This window comes from Drosophila nasuta, chromosome 2R (genome assembly GCF_023558535.2).
Source record: "Drosophila nasuta strain 15112-1781.00 chromosome 2R, ASM2355853v1, whole genome shotgun sequence".
NCBI classification, from domain to species: domain Eukaryota; kingdom Metazoa; phylum Arthropoda; class Insecta; order Diptera; family Drosophilidae; genus Drosophila; species Drosophila nasuta.
The window spans coordinates 21,884,442-21,903,172 of record NC_083456.1 but is presented as its reverse complement, the minus strand read 5'-3'; the positions used below and the strand labels follow the sequence as shown (position 1 = coordinate 21,903,172).

At 41.2% G+C, this 18,731-nt stretch overlaps 5 protein-coding genes across 5 annotated transcripts; 3 read left to right on the top strand and 2 right to left on the bottom strand.

Moving 5' to 3' along the window:
* The first annotated feature begins 167 nt into the window (after nucleotides 1-167).
* LOC132786524 (enhancer of split m5 protein) lies at nucleotides 168-1,035 on the top strand. Its single transcript, XM_060793069.1, has one exon. The coding sequence runs from the start codon at nucleotides 242-244 to the stop codon at nucleotides 800-802; it is 561 nt and encodes a 186-aa protein (XP_060649052.1). The 5' UTR covers nucleotides 168-241; the 3' UTR covers nucleotides 803-1,035.
* Nucleotides 1,036-6,992: 5,957 nt separating this feature from the next.
* LOC132786387 (enhancer of split m4 protein) lies at nucleotides 6,993-7,743 on the top strand. Its single transcript, XM_060792905.1, has one exon. It carries the CDS (start codon nucleotides 7,057-7,059, stop codon nucleotides 7,528-7,530), a length of 474 nt encoding a protein of 157 aa, XP_060648888.1. The 5' UTR covers nucleotides 6,993-7,056; the 3' UTR covers nucleotides 7,531-7,743.
* A 1,294-nt stretch (nucleotides 7,744-9,037) lies between these two features.
* On the bottom strand, nucleotides 9,038-10,387 carry LOC132786955 (enhancer of split m3 protein). Its single transcript, XM_060793742.1, has one exon. The coding sequence runs from the start codon at nucleotides 10,049-10,051 to the stop codon at nucleotides 9,350-9,352; it is 702 nt and encodes a 233-aa protein (XP_060649725.1). The 5' UTR covers nucleotides 10,052-10,387; the 3' UTR covers nucleotides 9,038-9,349.
* Nucleotides 10,388-15,602: 5,215 nt separating this feature from the next.
* LOC132786704 (enhancer of split M2 protein) lies at nucleotides 15,603-16,865 on the top strand. Its single transcript, XM_060793320.1, has one exon. The coding sequence runs from the start codon at nucleotides 15,726-15,728 to the stop codon at nucleotides 16,401-16,403; it is 678 nt and encodes a 225-aa protein (XP_060649303.1). The 5' UTR covers nucleotides 15,603-15,725; the 3' UTR covers nucleotides 16,404-16,865.
* Nucleotides 16,866-17,148: 283 nt separating this feature from the next.
* LOC132786705 (enhancer of split M1 protein) lies at nucleotides 17,149-17,852 on the bottom strand. The gene is made up of 2 exons (XM_060793322.1): nucleotides 17,517-17,852; nucleotides 17,149-17,453 (listed from the first exon to the last, which is right to left on the bottom strand). Exons 1-2 carry the CDS (start codon nucleotides 17,728-17,730, stop codon nucleotides 17,194-17,196), a joined length of 474 nt encoding a protein of 157 aa, XP_060649305.1. The 5' UTR covers nucleotides 17,731-17,852; the 3' UTR covers nucleotides 17,149-17,193.
* Nucleotides 17,853-18,731: the final 879 nt, after the last annotated feature.

Below are 18,731 nucleotides of genomic sequence, written 5' to 3'. Positions count from 1 at the left end.
CAGATCCCAGATCTCAGAGCACAGATGAGAGAGTTTTCTAGATTTTCAACTCTCTCGCTACCTGCTGCAGGTCCTGGCTGAAGGACCCGAACTCAAACTCGAACTGCACTGCGTCGCCTATAAAAGGCGTCGCTGCAGTTGAGTAGAGCATCATTCACACAGCATCCTGCAAGCCGTGCACATCTCTCAAGGCATTTCTCTCGATCTCCTTCGACAAACTCAACAACAAAAAATTACGAAAATGGCACCACAAACTGCATCCACACACGTCTCGAAGACACAGCACTATCTGAAGGTGAAGAAACCATTGCTGGAGCGTCAGCGTCGGGCACGCATGAACAAGTGCCTCGACACACTGAAGACACTTGTTGCCGAGTTCCAGGGCGACGATGCCATCCTGCGACTGGACAAAGCCGAAATGCTCGAGGCAGCACTTGTCTTCATGCGCAAACAGGTCATCAAGCAACAGGCGCCAGTCTCTCCGGTGCCCATGGACAGTTTCAAGAATGGCTACATGAATGCCGTCAGCGAAATCTCTCGTGTTATGGCCTGCACCCCGGCAATGAGCGTTGATGTGGGCAAAACAGTGATGACACATCTGGGTATGGAGTTCCAACGCATGCTGCAAGCCGATCAGCAACCACAACAGCCGCAACAACAAAAATTGTCTGCAGTCAGCCGTCCTTCGAGTCCTGCGTCGTCGGGCTATCACAGCGATGCTGAGGAATCCGAGGCAGCAGCCAGCCCTCAGCCAGCCAGCCCTCAGCCAGCCAGCAACAGTCCAATGTGGCGCCCCTGGTAAACAGCAGCAGCACCAACATCAATGGCAGCAGCAGCAACCACAACTACAAACGACAACAAATCACGTCTTCCAACTACAAACATAACAACGAATCATGTCTTCCAATTGACTCGATGTAAACCTGTGATAACAAGAGCTTTACTTAGATTTAAACAACTCATAAGTAGTGATAAGAAAGAAACCGACAGCTTTAATAGTAATAGGAAACTACTAACTTTAAATAATAAGAAAATACCAACAGCTTTAATAGAAATAAAACTAAAACTAAGAAAAGCAAAACTCATTTTGGTCTTATTTATTTAAAATATCAAAACTACTTATTCCTTTCAGCAACAGATTCATATTTGAAAAGAGCTAGGAATTCTTATTAGGCTTAAAAGATTTAGCCTGCCTCCAACTGCCATAACTCTTCATATAAATATATTATCGAAGAATGTTTTATTCATATATTTCTATTATACTCGTACATAGGTTCTGTATTTATTTTCTGTTCTTTGCCTGTGTTAACAAATAAATTTCATAAAATAATTTTATTTTGAATTGCCTATTTTATTTTACAAATAATGTAAACAAGATACCAACTATGTACAAGGACTTCACAGCTCATACCGGGCGCAACTGTACCAATCCTAAATATCTAATTACTTTAAAGAAGACAATTTGCTATTCAGCCTGATAATTGTCGCAACTTCTAATGCCTCAAAACTACGATATGCTCAACTGTACTTTTCCTTTTTAAGAAGCTGTCTAGACTTGTTAATGTTGCCCCAATATATTGACACAATTCTTTGCATTCTCCAGCTATCAAGATCGATCTACTGAATCTGTTAATCCTAAATGTCTAGTTCCTTTAAAGAAGATTATTTGCTATTCAGCCTGATAATTGTCGCAACTTCTAATGCCTCAAAACTACGATATGCTAAACTGTACTGTCTAGACTTGTTAATGTTGCCCCAAAATATTGACACAATTCTTTGCATTCTCCAGCTATCAAGAACGATCTACTGAATCTGTTAATGCAGTTCAGCCACTTTGATCCCAGGATTAAGAGCAACGTCTGAGCTGAAACCCAATATGAAAGTAAGATATGCTATCTTACCGAGACGGGGACAGCTCTTAAATCATTAGTTGTTAAAAGGATTTCGGAGTCTCCAGTTTTATAATTAGTTTGAAGATCATTAAGTGGAACTAGACATGCTAGGATTTAAATAAATCAAGGGTTACTTTTTAATGGTTGTGTATAAAAAGGGAACAGAATATAGATATCTTTTATGAGTGTTCAATTTAATGCATTAGGGGATTCGGTTTTTGTAGGTGCATGTTTACGCTCCCCTTCAAAAGAAATACGTGTCATTGGAACCAAACACCCCAGCTGTGGCTGATCGCTTGTTGTGTTGAATTCGAACTCCCTTGGGTCTCAAGTAGGAGGTCCTGCCCTGCATAAGCTATGTGGCACGAAAGAAACCTTAGCTGGAACGATTTGTGACGCCCCTGAGTGTTGCAAGAGAGACACACGAAAACAAAAACGAGTCGAAGACCTGTCCACGCCTCGCATGCTCATCGGTTGATCAGGTTGCACGTGTTACGATCGTATTGTGTTAACGAATCTGCATAAACCGGACTCATCGAACCCCTCTTGGTGTGGTTGCTGTGGTGTGCTTATGTGTGCGGTGTTGGTGCTGGTGTCGGCGTTGTTAAGGCTCGTTTTTAGGGAGGGCGGCAACACAGAGTTAAACTGTAATTACAACCCCTTTTGTGCCTTGCACGTGCGCTGAGTGATGGGCGGCCAAGGCGACTAACTGCCAATTGCCTGTTTCTTGTCGGCCATTTGATATTGATCCTTTTGTGGATGATGCATTATGCCCTAAACTAACAATACATTCGTTTGCATTCCAAGAATACTAATGCCTCCCGCATATATGCATCTCACATACTAATTTGTAAACTAAAAAGATAATTCAACATGTCGCGCTGTCTCGTGTCAAGTACTTTGCGGTGCAGCATGTAATATGATGACAAAAAAGGACCCCACATGTGTTTGCCAGTCCCAATAGCATTTTATTTTCTTTTATTTATATATTGCTCTCCTCTCCACAAATATGTGTGTGCTGTGTAGTGAGTGCGTGTTATGGTGTGTTATTTTATCATTACAACAACCGCCGTTGTCGTCGTCGCGTGGGTCGGTTATTCAAATAGAATCTGCGATTTGTATCTGTTGTTATTTTAACTGCAGTGCATATGTGTTTATCGCTTGTTCTGCAGCTTCAATGTGTTTACACTGCGCAAAACAGTATAAAAATATGTAGATATGAATATTAGGCATGCGAATATGTTGTACTTTTCTTCAAATAAAAGATACGGTGATATTCAATGAAAAATAATTGGTTTGTGTTGTAGGTATATTTTCAACCGATGCTGCATATTTATATTATTTAAAAACAAATATGCAATACTTATGAATAAATAATTATTTTATGACTCAATAGATGCATTATAATTTAAGGATCCTCAATATGTACACATTAAAATTTAAATGTACACTTCATTTTATTATTATTGAAAAATACGTATACTTGATATTTTGCTTTACAATATTCTATCCGTTAATACTAAAGTTTCTTGCTGCTACATTTCCTAAGAAAGTTTTTCTTGAAGTGTAAATAGTCGTCTACAAGTACAAGTCGGGAAAGATAGACTAGACAAGCTCAAGTGTTAGGTCTCGTCGCCTCTAGGGTTACATTCGTTAGAATTTTTCGCACGCCTTGTTTGATGTTCACGCTGACCAGTGAATCGTCGAACGGAAATACCGTAACATCGGGACAGTTAACACCGACAAGGTTTTATTTGGCGGAATGTCCGTGTCCTGTAACTCGACCTGATTTGCCGCGAACCTTAATGATTGCGGGCATTTCCCCGACCTCACAGTGCTGGGCCACATGTGTGAAAATTCGCCGCTTGCATGTTACGCACGTAGCGAGTGTAGATCTATTGAGCTTGTCTCATGGGTTTGGTCAGGCTTCGCACTTGCTGAATATGGTATGGACAGTAGATACATCGAAAAAAAAAAACACAGACGTGTCAGTTGGCAGCGATGCGATTTTGAAACGGCCTCGTAAAACCAACACCCCGCAGCGATTGAAAACGAGGTCGTCACGTGTTCAAACAAGACGATTCACGTTCACGTTCTCATTCCCGATCTCAATCCCAATCGTCGCACCCCGCCCAGCAAATGCGTGTGTGTACGAACACTTGGGCTAGGAACCTAAACACTTGCTAACAATGGCAATCGGTGAGGGGTCAGGTTAATGTTGATATATATTTTTACGTATTTCTACTTTTCTTTTCTCTTGTGTTATGTTTTTTTTTGTGTCCCAGGTTTTTGTTTCGAGCTAATCTACAATTTTCTGAACCTTAAATGATCGGTAACGATAAGAAATCAGTGCACGTGTTCATCGAACGAGCAGGTCAAAGATTTCACTGGAAACGATTTTTGTTTTGCTTTTTTTTTGGGCTAAAAGGCACGACGGTAGCCCAAAAACCGCTACAGTGGCAACAGCACCTAGCTGACTATCTTTGAGACTGTCCCTGAATCTATAGACCCCCAGCGGGGCTTTTCGAACATTTTTTTTTGGTTTTTTTGAATTTTTGGTTTGTCATAGAAATTTTGGTTGCTATTCTATTTTGGATCTATGGGCATGCACGTGGGCCATGAAATGAAAGTCAGGGGAATGAGTCAACCAAAATAGAGCCAAGGACGAAACACAATTAGAACACACAATTGTGCATAATAATGAGATGGTAGCATGACTCGACCAAAACATTCAAGGCCGTAATCCCAATTCCATGAAACAGTTCCAAAACAAATCGTGTAAATTGACCGAATTGGACAACTATGAAGTTGTCTTTTTTATAAAATCAGTTCCTACATTGGTATATAGGATTCTTTTATAAACATATTCATCCTTTATTTATTCAGTAAAAATTTTTGTGTTACAAAAATTAAAAGATCACGAAGTATTTGTAGATTGTGCTAAAAATTGAGCAATCTTTATTGGGAATACTTTATGTACTTAAATTTGACAGCTTTGATATAGAAGTATTTTCATAAATAAGTAAATTAAATATATAATTAAATTAAGTTAATTTTTGAGTCCTAAAATATTGATGAGAATGAATTAAATTCAATTATAAATTATGAAACAATCTTGGATGTTGCAACTACATATTTAAATCTAACTGCTTTGGCTTTAAAGTATATTTATAAATTATTAAATTAAAATTATTTTTTTAAATATTTCATTAGAATTAAGTTCACTCGATTATAAAACGCTAAGCAAATTGGGTTTTTGTACTTTCCCTTTCGAAAGTTTTTAAGATTTGTTCAAAACTTAAATGTATTTTTATAAGAATATAATCTGAAAGACCTTCGCTATATAATAAAATAAGTCCAACTTCCTATTGTTACGTCAATTGAAAAAATACTATAGAACTCCACAGATCCATTCTGTCAGCGTCTACCTTATCTATTGAACTATTTATCGTTTGGTTGTGCCAACACACATTGCTAGATTGTTACCTTCTCTTCTAATTAAACCTCAATAGCGGAGCTGATCTGAGCTCAGAAGGGGAAAAAACATACACACACAATCAGCTCTAACTAACCCACAACAGCAACAACAATAAGTCTAATGCTAAGCACACAATCTGAGGATGCATCAATAAGACTGCACAATCTGTTGGCTACACAGACACAACACAATTCCGAAACGAACTGTTAACGCCAGCCTACAACTTCTCACCAGAATAGACGCTTCTTGAATCTTAATTTGTCTCCCAGGCATAGAAATTGTAGCTCCACAAAAAAAAAACCAACTGATGTAAGGACGCACATACGCTACAATTATTTATGGCTCAGTCAATGGCAATCCATTAAGTAAAGGATCTCGTACACGAAATGCAGTTCCCATGGATCCGACTGCCTCACGCGCCATCACGTGTCCAACTTGCGACCGATCCGATCCCAAAAAAAAGGACAGCGCTGGCGCACCGCTGTGCGTGTGTGTATCTCTGCTCCTCCAGGAAGCATACAAAGTGCCCCTTAATAAGGCACAGATAGACGTCGTCAGAGCGACGTCAGCAGAGCACTTGGGGGCAGGGGCAGGGGCAAGCATTTCGAGTCGCCTGCTAATTGTGTGCCATCGAAATAAAATTAAAAGCAACTCCTTCGGCTTTCAAAATGCCTGACACGTTTTTAGTAATTTTTTTCTCCTTTTCCTTTTTTTTTTGTACGTTTTATGATCCTTCTTTTTATTTTCTCGCTCACTCGGGCAACGCCTTGGGACAGACAGAGCTACACACAAGATTTTATAAATTTCAAATTACAGCGCATTAAATGATCCCAATGCCTCTCTGCCTATTCAACTAGTTGATCTGGGACTCTACTGTCAGACCATTAATTGTTTGGGTCGTTGAAGCGTTGAAAATTGAAAATATTCTCCCACGATTTTTCGGGGGCAAACGCTGCACACGTGTTCAAGACCCGAAAAAGGGATTTCTATGGCCAAGCCAAATGAGATAAGTGCATAAAGAGCTGCCATCCAGCAACAGCAACAACAACAACGAAGAAGGATAACAACAACAGCAGCAACAACAACGATAATAACTGAGGAGCATATAAAAACCAAAAGTGATCAGCAGAAAGATTCTTTTTTTTTTTTAATAGGCTCGAAAAAGGATCCTTCGAAAAACTGTGGGAACTGGTAGAAAGTCTCGCTTCTCACGATCCTTGCTCAGGATAAAATTGCTATGCACACACTGCAGGTGCGAGCAGTGCAGCACCACATGCCGATACACTCCAACGCATGCAGGTTAATGGCAAGCAGGTCCGTCCCTTCTGTCCGCTTTCAAAACACACCTGCCGTTTTTTTCGTTTGTGTGCGTGCGTGTGTGTGCAGGATTTTCTCGTTTACTTGTTTTGTTCACTGCACGTATCCTTGTACTTTCCCACACTCGCTCACAGTGTATCTGGTGTTTCGTTCTGCCTGCCTGCCTGCCTCTGGCAGTCTCTTCCCTCCCTCTCTCTCCAGCTCTCTGCTCTGTGTCCCGACCTGCTGTCGGCTTGGGTTTCGTTTTTGGTCCTGTGCGAGTATAAAAGGGCGACCAGCCAGAGGATCAGACATCATTCGAGCACTACGCTTCGTACAGTAAACATCAGCATCACAGCTACACCACAAAACTCCACAACACAACTCAAAATGTGCCAGAACAAGAACATCATCGCCAACAACAACAACATGAACATCAAAGCCAACAAGAAGTCGTACAGCGTGAAGAAGCTGTTGCAAAAGATCTTCAAGCAGCAACAAGTCGAGGAGCAGCAAAACATGCAGAACACACACAAGGCCAACTCTTTGGAGTCTCTCGAATCCATTGAGAACAGCCGCAACGCTGATCTTGAGTCCATCGCCAACAAATCCTGCGCCGACTCTCTGGAATCCTATGAGAATGAAGCCAACGAGCGTCTCTCTGCCTCCTGCGAGATCGAGGACTACGAGCTCGAGCAATTGCCCACAGTTCCCGTTCACTTTGTGCGCACCGCTCATGGCACCTTCTTCTGGACCGCCGCCTCCGATCTGCCAGCCGACAACGATCTCATCGAGCCACTGTACTGCAGCACTGCCAACGAAATTGCGGTCGCTCAGTTCCAGGATCGTTGGGTGCAAGCCTAAGAAAGCACACTCTACACTCCACTCTACAACGCAACATTGTCTTCCATGATTGGAACCAGCTTCCAGGTTCCAGCTTCCTGCTTTAAGGCGTCTTCTGTTCGTTTTTGATACAAGCCAAAACCAAAAATGAACAGCAAGTCCCAACACTCAACTGAGCTTTAAGAAAATTGTGATAAATTTTATTCATACTACTACAACAAAAATATATATACAATTTAAAAGAAAAACCAACAATTTTGTTCTCATTATTCAATTCAATGACATTCAATTTTCAGCTATCCCAAAAATAATATGCTTGCAATCTTTTGTTAATCTCCGTGACAGCCTAATTCGCTGGCGATCACTTTGTAACGATCTTTTGTCTGTGGTCTACCTGCGAGGATCCTATAGACCTTTTTTGTTGTTTAAACTGTTGAATATTGTTTACCTGTTTACAGGTAGAGATCGCAGAGAAAGTAAACAGCTTCCAACTGCACGTTTTAGGGGTTGATTTTCGAGTCAACCAGTTTCGAGTCCAATCAGCGCATAATCAGAGCTTCTCCAATTAGGCTGAGTAGATGCATCGCGTTGAAATCAGAATTGATTATATAAACGAATCGGGCATCGGACTTGTTGCATATGTATTTATATAGTGTGTATTTACTGCACATCTACATTTACATCGACGAGTATTTACAGTAGCTACAAGTTCTTAATTGCTTGTCTGACGGCAAAACTTTGATATGCTGCTGTTGTTGTAGTTGTTGTTGTACTTGTTGCATGTAATGATAAAAGTAAAAGTCAACAGCACATGTGAGCCTTCTCTATGTTTGTTGTTTGTGGGTCTGTGTGATTTTGCCATGTGTGTGGCAATAGATCACTTTCGAAATGAGAGCACTGTGGAAGTTGAAGATATGCTTGAAAAACTATTGAATGCATACTCAGCACATATTTCATATACAGAGATAAGCATCAAACTTCAAGATTCAGCAAGCTTTGATTGAATCTGAGATGCTTGAAGAATGCATCAAGTTTATTTCTGAAGATACAAAGAACTCTCCAGTTTAATCTAGAAATGTCAAACGATGCCAAAATTTAAAAAATCGAATATTATCTTTTCTAAAATCTCATTTTATTAATCATTCTTTGTTCCGGTTACTGTTTTCTCATTAGTCGCCAAAATTCTCCATAATCTCGCTGAGAACCAGAACTGACCTCATCCAATTCTATTTTGATCGTATAAAATTGCATATTCATAAGTTTTCCCTTTCGATGAATCAATTTTAATGTATGCAAAGATTTTACAGAATTGTATAAATTAAGCATTCTTTTTTTAAGTTGTAGTTATCCAATTATTGTTCAATCCTGAAAACGGTTTAATGTAATAACGACTAGAAATAATATATGATATGAGAATTGTTCTTTTATTCGGGTTTTAATACATAAATTAACAATTACAAATTATTTAAAGCTTAATTTATTTACTTAGGGCTCTCTCTTTAAACTCTAGGAAACTTTAGCGAATTAATTAGGAAATTTGCGAATTTCAATATAATTTGAATCGCAACGTACTTTAGTTATAGTATCACAGTTAAAATACAAAAATTTACAAAATTATCAAAAATAATCTTAAAAAGTATTTAAAAACAATGCACAGTGCAAACAAATTGGATCAACAGATCCTTTTGATTTGTTGCTTCAATTTGCTTTGGAAGACAACGGATTTTGCTGTTGTTGTTCGCTGCTATTGCTATTGCTGCAGCGAACGGTTAATAGCCATTTGGAATACTAAGGATAAGATCTAGAAATTAGTTGATGTCGCCAGGGCAGCCACAGTTGATTACCAAGGCCGCCAGACGGGCTCCGAGGCGCCCGACTCTTGCGAGCTGACCGACGCCGTTTCGGATATCGCTGTCCCATCCACGGATGTCACATCGATTAGTTCGTCCTTGCCCGCCAGGAAGGTGCTGTAACTGGCTGCGGCCGCAGCGCCGTAGTTGCCCAGCAGTGGAAAGGCCAAACGTCCTGATGCATAGCCGACGGCAGGCAGGGATTGTTGTTGTTGTTGCTGATGCTGCTGCTGTTGTTGTTGCTGTTGTTGCAGCAATTGAGTTTGTAGCTCTATTAGACGCGTCGATAGAAACTTCATAATCTTGCGGCCTATCTCATCGGTTTGTTGCGTCTGTAACAGCACTTGTGTAATCTGATCGGCTGCATGCACATAGCCGGAGCGAAAGGACTCGACGTGGGCGGCGCTGGTGCTGGAGGCGGGACCATTGCCGTTGCCACCGCCGCCAACGTTGCCGACGGCCTGCAACGATAGGCCGCCGCGTTGCTTGAGTTTTCGCATATGATCGACGGTTAGCTCGAGGATGTCGGCTTTCTCCAGGCGTGTGACATGCTCGCCCTCCTGCTGCAGACACTCGACCATTAGATCCTTGAGATCGTCCAGGCATTTGTTGATGCGTGCCCGTCGCTTGCGCTCGAGCAGCGGTTTCATCACCTTGCGGTACTGATACGTCTTGGACATCTCCATTACCATGTTGTTGTGATGCCAAACACGTTCACAATTTTACGATTACGATTTTGATACGATTTGTTGTTAAATGTTTTTTGGTTGATTTCTCTCGATTGTGTTACAAGTTCTTTTAGGCGCACATTATCACGTCGATTTTGTACGATTGCGTTTTGCTTTATTTTGAAATTTCTTTGGGGAGGCAAATGCGCGTGCGTCGCGCTTTGCGTTGCGTTCAACAGGCGGCACGTTTGTGAAATGAGTGGCAAACAAGTTCCCAACGTTACTTTTATACGACGCTCTCCCTACGCCCGACTGAGCCACTGAGCTCCCGCATGATCGCTCACTAACACACACACATACGCAAGCGCACAGAGCTCGCACACTCATGCATTCATTGACGCTGAGAGTTGTGGTGGCATTCGTGGCTTCGGTCTCGGCTCTTGGCTCTTGGCTCTCGGTAGCGGCATTCGGCAGCAGCGCACAAAGAGAGCTACTGTGAAGTCCGTTGCATGCACAGGTTTTGGGGTTGGGGTTGCCGAGTTGCCAGGCAACACTACGCACAGTGGGACCATTTCATAAACAAATTTAACTAAACACATGATAATGTATTTCCCAAATAATTCTATTTTCCTTTAATTAGTTTCCACGAAGTACAGAACTAAAAATGTAAACCAAGTAAATAAATATTTGTTGCTTTTATATGTGTTTTTTAAATCGTGATAATCATGCAACTCGTATACTTAACAATATCTTCAGGTCTCCCAAAAATTTTTTTGGTTATGTTTTCGAATCCTTTTTTGAGCGATTTTTTGTTGCATACTTCTGAGGGAGTCAGCATATAAAGTATGTGATAATACAGTTAAGTATTAAGATTGTCCAATGATTAAAATCTCATATATATTGAACAAGTATAAAATTACATTATTCTCTACATTCATTTTCTTTTCGTCATTCCTATTGTTCTTTAATTTTTGTAAGTAAATCAAATATGGTAATTAGACTAAAAGTATGCAATGCTTCATTTGAATATCCTTTCGTTAGAATATTGACTTTTCCAAAATCTACCCAAGAGATCTTATCTTTGTAAGAAACATTTGATAAAAAGACAATTTTATTGTTTTAATATGATATTTATTCTGCAAAAATAAAGATTTGAAGCAATAATCATTAAATGACTAATTTTTCAACATTATTTAAATAGACTAAATTAATTAGCTGAACACTTTTGTAAAGTCTGATTATATATAATAAACAAATTTATCTAAAAAAGGGTATAATAGTATAAAATAAAGATAGCATTGTTATATTATGCATAACGAAATTACGAAATCAAATATAAATCGGATTAAATATTAATTTTTATTCCAATTGACCCACTGTGCTCCCTTTGCTATCTTATTGCGCCAGTTTACGTAGTCGAGCAACTCGACAACACTGCTGCCGTACCATTGGCTGAGCGTGAGCGAGAGAGCGTGCCTTGACTGCGCTCTGGCGCGAGCTCGTCTTCAAAAATTGATTGCAGAGGGAGCCGAAGTCGAGGCTTTGGATTTGGATTCGGAATGAGAACGGGTCTGCGCGTGGCTCTCAGTGTGCCTCGCTGCCAACGTCGCCGCCGTCTCTGTTGCCGTCGTCCATGTCATACTTATTGTCAATGATGACAGTTGCGCTGCTGCTTCAACGGCTGCTCCTATTCGTCGGCTCTTTGGTGCGCTGCTCTCAGACACACACACATGCTTATGCACAAATGGGAGCCTACTGTGACTGCGACTGCGATTGAGAGTGTGTGTTGTGTTGTGTTGTGCCTACTTTACGAGACCGTGGGAAACAGATTTGTCGTGTGTTTCCCACACGTTGGACGGATGGCTGGATTGTGATGCGATCCGATGGATTGCTGAAATGTTTTGCTGCTTGTTGTTATTGTTGCTGCTGCTGGTTGTTGCTGTTGCTGCTGTTGCTGTTGATTGCCGTTGCTCTTGTTGTTGTTGTGTTTTTGTTTTTGTTGTTCTGGCTGTGGCTGCCGCTTGTTTGGGGGGCTTTAACTCGCGCAATTATGTCGCATGCTTGGCTGATGATGATGACTGCGACAACTACGACAACAACAACAACAATAACAAGAACAACATTAAGTGGCCACCATTTCGTTGAAGCATATCGATAAAGCGTAGCAGTCTTTCTTAGCTTTTGAGCTTTTATCGGGGATTTCCAAAATAATGAAACAGAACTTTTGCATAGTAAACTTGTCGTCTTTATCCCTATCGCAATAAACTTCAACATCCGGTTGTCGTTCTCGAGATTTGTTTTGGTTTTTTAGTTTCAGCTTTACGCTGATCTCGGCTCCAGCTACTGGGCAGCTGGACAGCTGACAAACACACACACACAACTATGTACATAAAATGTTTCTTTTTTATACGTTATAACATTTTTTTTTTTATTTATTGCCATCCCAGCAATATGACACTTGTGCTTGGCGCGACGTTTTTTTGCCGGCACAAGCAGTTCCCATGATGCTGCAGAATCTCTTGTTTGTTTGTTTGTCTTTTGCCCATGACTTCCGTTAGCCCGTCGTTTGTGGTTAGCTGCTGGCTTGGCCTTTTTTTTTCTGCTGACATCGAACAGCGTCCAACCATCATGATGACAACAACAACGAACAACACGAAGAACTTCAACATTTGAGACGGTGTGATTCAGCTTTCAAGCTGCCATAACTTTCAACTTTGTCGTCACACGTGTCGTATGAGTAACGCAGTTGCATCAAATCGCATGGTATATGCAAAAATAGACACACACACTCATACTCACAGTTAACCGCAACCATTTTCAAGTAACCCCAATGCACACTAATTGCTTGTCATATATATTTTTAAGCTTTGCGCTAACTTTGCGCAAAACTTGTTGCCTTGCACGTCTCGCCTGCCCCCGACTGTCCAGTTGCCACGCTATGCCATGTGGCCATGTTGCCTCTTTGGTCGCCTGCCGTGTGAACCAAAAGCCAAAAGCCAACTGGATGCTTGTGGCTAAAAAAGCAGAAATTATGCAGAAACTCCAGAGCGAAATGCAAATACACTGCAAAGGGGATTTGGACTTAAAAAGTGTACGAAGTAAAAATAAATTAGGCATACTCTATATGAGTTAGGAATCTTCCAAGCTGTTAGATAACTGAATAACTGAATTTATAAGTTTATTATTCATATATCTTGTTCTGTAAATTTTAAAGGATGCATAAAAACTAGCAAACAAGAGAAGTAATTTTTCTAAATTCATTAGAAAGTTTTGTAAATATTTTGTATGACTATAAAATAAATATGTAATTTCAACTCATTTCATTTCAATCTTAAACTTTGTAGCCACAAATGGAGCTTCAATAATTTGTTGTGCAATTGCCCAATCCTATTGTATTCAGTGGCATCTAATATTGCGTATACCACAAACAGATAGTGTATAAAATGGCAAAGACACCGAACTGAACGTTAGTCTGTCCCGCTGTCTACCAATAAGGCGTTAAGGCAGGCGCATGCTCAGCTCGTTCAAGAGTCGAAGTCGAAGTTGGAGTTGGAGTTGAAGTTGAATTTGAAGTTGGCAACGGAGCGTCTTAGTTGCAGTCATAGTCACAGAGATGGAGTCAAAGTCGCTTTCAATTTAGCAAACGTGCAGTTCAAAGCTAGGCGCTGATTGGGGGCAAATGTGCGGCGCAGCAATAACAACAACAACAACAACAACAACAGCAGCAACAACAGCAGCAGCAACGTAGACGACGACGTGCAGTGGAGAGTTCAAGATTAATGGCGGCCAAAGCGATGGAGACGGTGGCTCACAAGCTGCAGGCGTGCGGTGTACACGCGATTGGCACGAGTTTGTTGCATTTGGCCCCCGGCCCGAGCCGGCAACAATCGACCAGGCTCTGACTGTGACTCTGTCTCTATCTCTTGTCTCTTGGCTCTTGTCTCAGGCTTGAACGCAGTCGTTGTGTTCGGTCCATGGCCATGGACCGATGACTGGGCTGACTAGTTTCGAAGACTAGACCCGGCTTTAGTGCTGTGAGCCGTTGTTGTGTGGGAACGAACGCAAAAGGACTGGTGCGGAATCAGGTCACGGCCTCATTAGATCTGCCTTTGTGCGGAGCGTGTGAACAACATGTCATAATCCCCATCGGCTAGGATCGGGGAACGTACACATAAAACGTACGAACGTAAAATGAACTTATCAGCGCCAGGGCTCAGAGCCTTGATTATAAATGACAACAAACAGGCGAACAAGTAGCAATAACAGCTGCTCGCTCGGCCAGCAGCAGCAGCAACAGCAACAACAAAACAAAACACCAAAAAACGAACAGCAAAAAAAAAAAATCTCAAGAAAGGAAACAAAAATATAAAGCAACAACAACAACAATGCCCGAAAACCCAAAACCGAATAACCCAAGTGAAATTCTTATAAGCCCTTTCCCACACTCGCAACGGTGCGCCGCCTGCGCCAGGACGGAAATGCACAGTGTCTTAGTCTGCAAGGGGCTGCAGTGGAACAGGTGCAGCTGCTGCCCCCAGAACAAACAATGTGCTCGAAAAGGCTACGTCACTGCGCCCAACCGGCTTTGAGCTGGACAAGCCAGCAACTAGCAACCAGAAACAACAGCAACAACAGCAACAACAACAACAACAACTACTGGGCTCCGTCTTCGGGTACCGTGTGAATGTGAAAACAAAGTCAGTCGTGCATAAATGACGGAACAGGCGATGGCACAGTGGTGTCAAACCAATTTGCCATAGCCCAACCAAGTGCACTTCCTTTGTCAAGTATGTAAAGATCAAAATTTTTATTGATATATTAAAAATACACATTTTTTCAACAACTTTTGTCAACTCATTCATAATAAAGTTATGATTTCATTGATATATTCTTCTTTTCAGTAGCTTTGCTTCCACACTTAAGAGTTTGCTTTATTATGATAATCGGTTAAAGCGAACAATAAACATTTGAGCACATAAAATGATTTTTTACGATGATACGACGATTGTTATAATAAAGTGTGGTAGCTTAGACCACATTCTAAAGAACCCGTTTTTAGAGTTTGTTTAGACAGGTATATTTTATAGTGTTTTTAAATAAAAGAATTTAATCCGAGTGAATAAACTAAACACAAAGGCAATAAGCATCATGACTATTGAAAAATATTTAATCTTATTGTAGTGTACAATTGTATTAACCAATTTGATAGCTGCTCTTGCACCACTGTGCAACCGGCGTCGTCTTCATCTACCTGCAGCCAAAACTCATCAAGCGGCCCTTGTCGATTGTACGTGCATGGGAAAAGTACACACAAGCTTGTGGATTCCTGTTGGAATTTATTTGGGAAATACTCGTATGCGTTCATCTCCCTCTCCCTCAACAACATCGATGAGGAGTCTACACCAATGTGTGCGTGCATGTGTGTGTGTGTTTGTGTGTGTGTGCATGAGAGTGCACTCAAATTTCGTACGGTGTTCGAGCTCGTGAGATCAGCCGGAATACGATTTCACTCTTGACTGGCCATTGGCAGCGCTGCGGCAGCGCCTCATATATAAATATGAGCGCCGCTTGCCGCAGCAGCATCAGAAACCGAACGACTCTCGCGAGGTGCGCACACGCAACGCTCGCTGTCCACAACAGTTACAACAATAAATATTTATAAATAAACTACGTTTATACATACAAGAAAGCTATCGCCATGTATCTGGATACGAAAAACTTGACAGCTAGCAGCAACAACATTTCAACCACAACAGCAATGGGTTCAATGGAGCCAAAGGCAACACGACGCATGCGTAAAGTTTGGCAGCCACTGCGCCGACTATTGACTGGGGGCGGCAAAAGTAAAGCGACGACACAACCGCATCCCAACAATGTGGATCTCAATAATACACAAATGCTGCTGCTGCCGCCGACGCCACTTGAGTTGCTGCACATCGTCGACGAGAGCAACGAGAGCAAAGCAACGCCCCAAGAGTCTATCAACAAGTTTGCCGAGACAGTGCAACTGCAGGTGCAGGAGGAGTTGACACAGACACCACCGCCGCCCAATACGCCCACACTGATCAGCAGCGTCTATGTGGAGAAGGCCAGCACACAGAGCTGCAATGCCTGCCAGCATGGACGCAACTGTCAGCACAGACATCACAGCAACACCAACAGCAACAGCAGCAACAGTCAAACAACACAATTGCTGCCATCGCAGTCGCTGCCAACGCCAACGCCAACGCTGTGGGATCTGCAATTGCCATTGCAGTACATCAGCACCGACAATGGCACATTCTTTTGGGCTAATACACAGGAGCGCGTGGACGATGATCTGCTGCACGCCTGGCTCTGTCAAAGCTTTAGCCAATTGCCTGGCACACTTTGTTAGCCACGAGAGTCTCAACGTGTTGTGTTTTTGCCTTAGCCCCCTTAGCCTTAGCCGGATAACAGATCTCATTTTGGTAAATGCTCGTGACTGAACCTCTCTCTCTCTCTCTCGTGTGACGCTTAATTACTTAACTAAGCTCACACGAGTGTTGGGGAGCAGCATGGTGCATTCCCAATTCTCTTATTAGTTGTATATTTTGTTCACACAATTATTTATTTCCTTTTTGCGCAATATTTACTTTGTCAATGTGATATCGATTTGCAAATAAATGAAAAACTATTGTACTGCAGTTAACACGAAGTTGTAAATTATTTGAATACAATATATTTACTTTGCTGTCTACAGACATATGTAGGTGACTGTTGCACAGAGTTCTTGAAATAATGACGGAGTTGTTGACTTCGAAGGTAGAACTTTGACTTTTATATAATATTTACTTTGTCAATATCGATTTACAAATAAAGTAAAAACTATTGTAGAACACATTACTCAAAGTTGTATATCTTATAAATGGAAAAAGCGTATTTACTTTGGCAGTAGATACGAAAAGTTTGAGCAAAGTTCCCTGGCGAAATTCTAACATAGTTTTTTTTTTCTTAGATGACCCTCTAAGGTCGAGAACACCGCTTAGGTGCATTGACCCACAGCAAGACTTTCGTTTTCAGCTCTCCCGCTGGGTTAGTCTAATTTCTATGCTATTTTCACATTGTCATATACATTATAGATTTTGCCAAATGAAAAACTATTGTCTATTGTCCGTGTTGTTTATTGGTCAGTACTCAAGCTGGGTTTAACAGGTATCGGCTCGCAGGATGCGCAATAGCGCAGCGGGCTGGGCGCCAGTGGCCTGCAGGGCGCAGTTGAAGGTTTCCAGGGCGCAGGCATTGGACACGATGCCACGGTACTTGCCGTTTGTCACACAGAGAGGCTGATAGATCATGCTGCATGGCTTCAGGCACTCGGCCACGTCCAGCTTAATGTTGCCCAATTTCTCACGCAAATCTTCCACCTGCTCGGAGCTACACCAAGCCATATCAGTTTGAGCATAGACTAAAAGGCATAGAATATATTTAGTATTGCATTGATCACTTTGGCCAACTTTTGGCAACTTACCAGTTTGAGCATTACGCTGGCGGCGACAGTTGGCGGCCTTCAGATTGCAGTCACTGGCGAATTCCTTCAGATTGAAGCCATCGGAGGCACAAACTGGCTTGTAGACCGATGGACAAATTTGGGGACAATCCGTCTCGTTGATGGATACAGTGGTTGCCACAATGCCGGACAGCAGGGCCAGGCAGCAGCAGACTTGCAGAGTTTGTGATATCATTGTAAATATTAAATAAATTCTTCGAATTCGTATGGAAAACGTGGAAATTTAATGTTTTTTATGTGAACTTTGTGGACTACGTGTGCTTTTTGTTAGCTATCGATTACAATTGCTTTGACTGTCTACAATTTCATTGATTTTTATATATTGCGGCCACTTCAGCAGCTATTGACGCTCTCTTATCAGCCATAGTGCTTTTTGATAACGCAATCGCAACACCAATGTTGTTTATTTTCGTCTAGAAACTTGCGGCTAAAATTCTAAGCGTGGTGAGTAACACTTTGTTATGCTCTAATTGACGTGTATTGACGCTGCTTGTCGGCATCATGCCAACAGCAAGCAAGCAGCCATTAGACAGCAGACATCGGGCATCACCAATCAAGAGTCAACAATCATTATTGTTGTGATGGCAGGTTGTTATCTTGTTTATCTCATCGGAACAGTATTTTGGTAACATGCTAGAGATAGCTCCGGGGAAGTATTCGCTATAAACAACTAATTAATGTCACTAGTGCCAAAAAAAAGTGCGATCGTCATTTGTTTACTTCTTCTCATTTATGTAAACAAAAACATTTTATATCGAAAAAGATATGCATATTTACAACAGAACTAATGACTTGTTTTTTCTCGAAGTTTGAACCACTTTTAGTTAATTAAAGATGAATCGATAAGAGTCTAGAATTGTATACAAACAATCAACAAGTGAAGAACGAGCCCCCATAATATTGATAAGCATCATAAGCGATGCTGAAAAGTATGCTACAAAATTTTCTCATTTTGAAGTTGTCAACAACTTTAGTTGACATCGAGTTTAACTTCACGGTGTGATTCATTTTCAACGAGTCGAGTTTTTGAATCATCGGTTTTATGTATTAAATCTTTTGTTAATTCATTAATTAATTCTTAACTGCCAGCGTTATTAAATTTAAATTTTAAAGAAATGTTTACTGTAAATGCCCTTTAATAAGCTTATTTAACTTTAATTGCGACTAGATAACCCA

Coding starts and splice junctions, on each gene's coding strand:
- LOC132786524 (XM_060793069.1), top strand. CDS start 242: ATGGCACCACAAACTGCATCCACACACGTCTCGAAGACACAGCACTAT.
- LOC132786387 (XM_060792905.1), top strand. CDS start 7,057: ATGTGCCAGAACAAGAACATCATCGCCAACAACAACAACATGAACATC.
- LOC132786955 (XM_060793742.1), bottom strand. CDS start 10,051: ATGGTAATGGAGATGTCCAAGACGTATCAGTACCGCAAGGTGATGAAA.
- LOC132786704 (XM_060793320.1), top strand. CDS start 15,726: ATGTATCTGGATACGAAAAACTTGACAGCTAGCAGCAACAACATTTCA.
- LOC132786705 (XM_060793322.1), bottom strand. CDS start 17,730: ATGATATCACAAACTCTGCAAGTCTGCTGCTGCCTGGCCCTGCTGTCC. Junction 17,454..17,516: donor CCAGCGTAATGCTCAAACTG/GTAAGTTGCCAA, acceptor TATGCCTTTTAG/TCTATGCTCAAACTGATATG.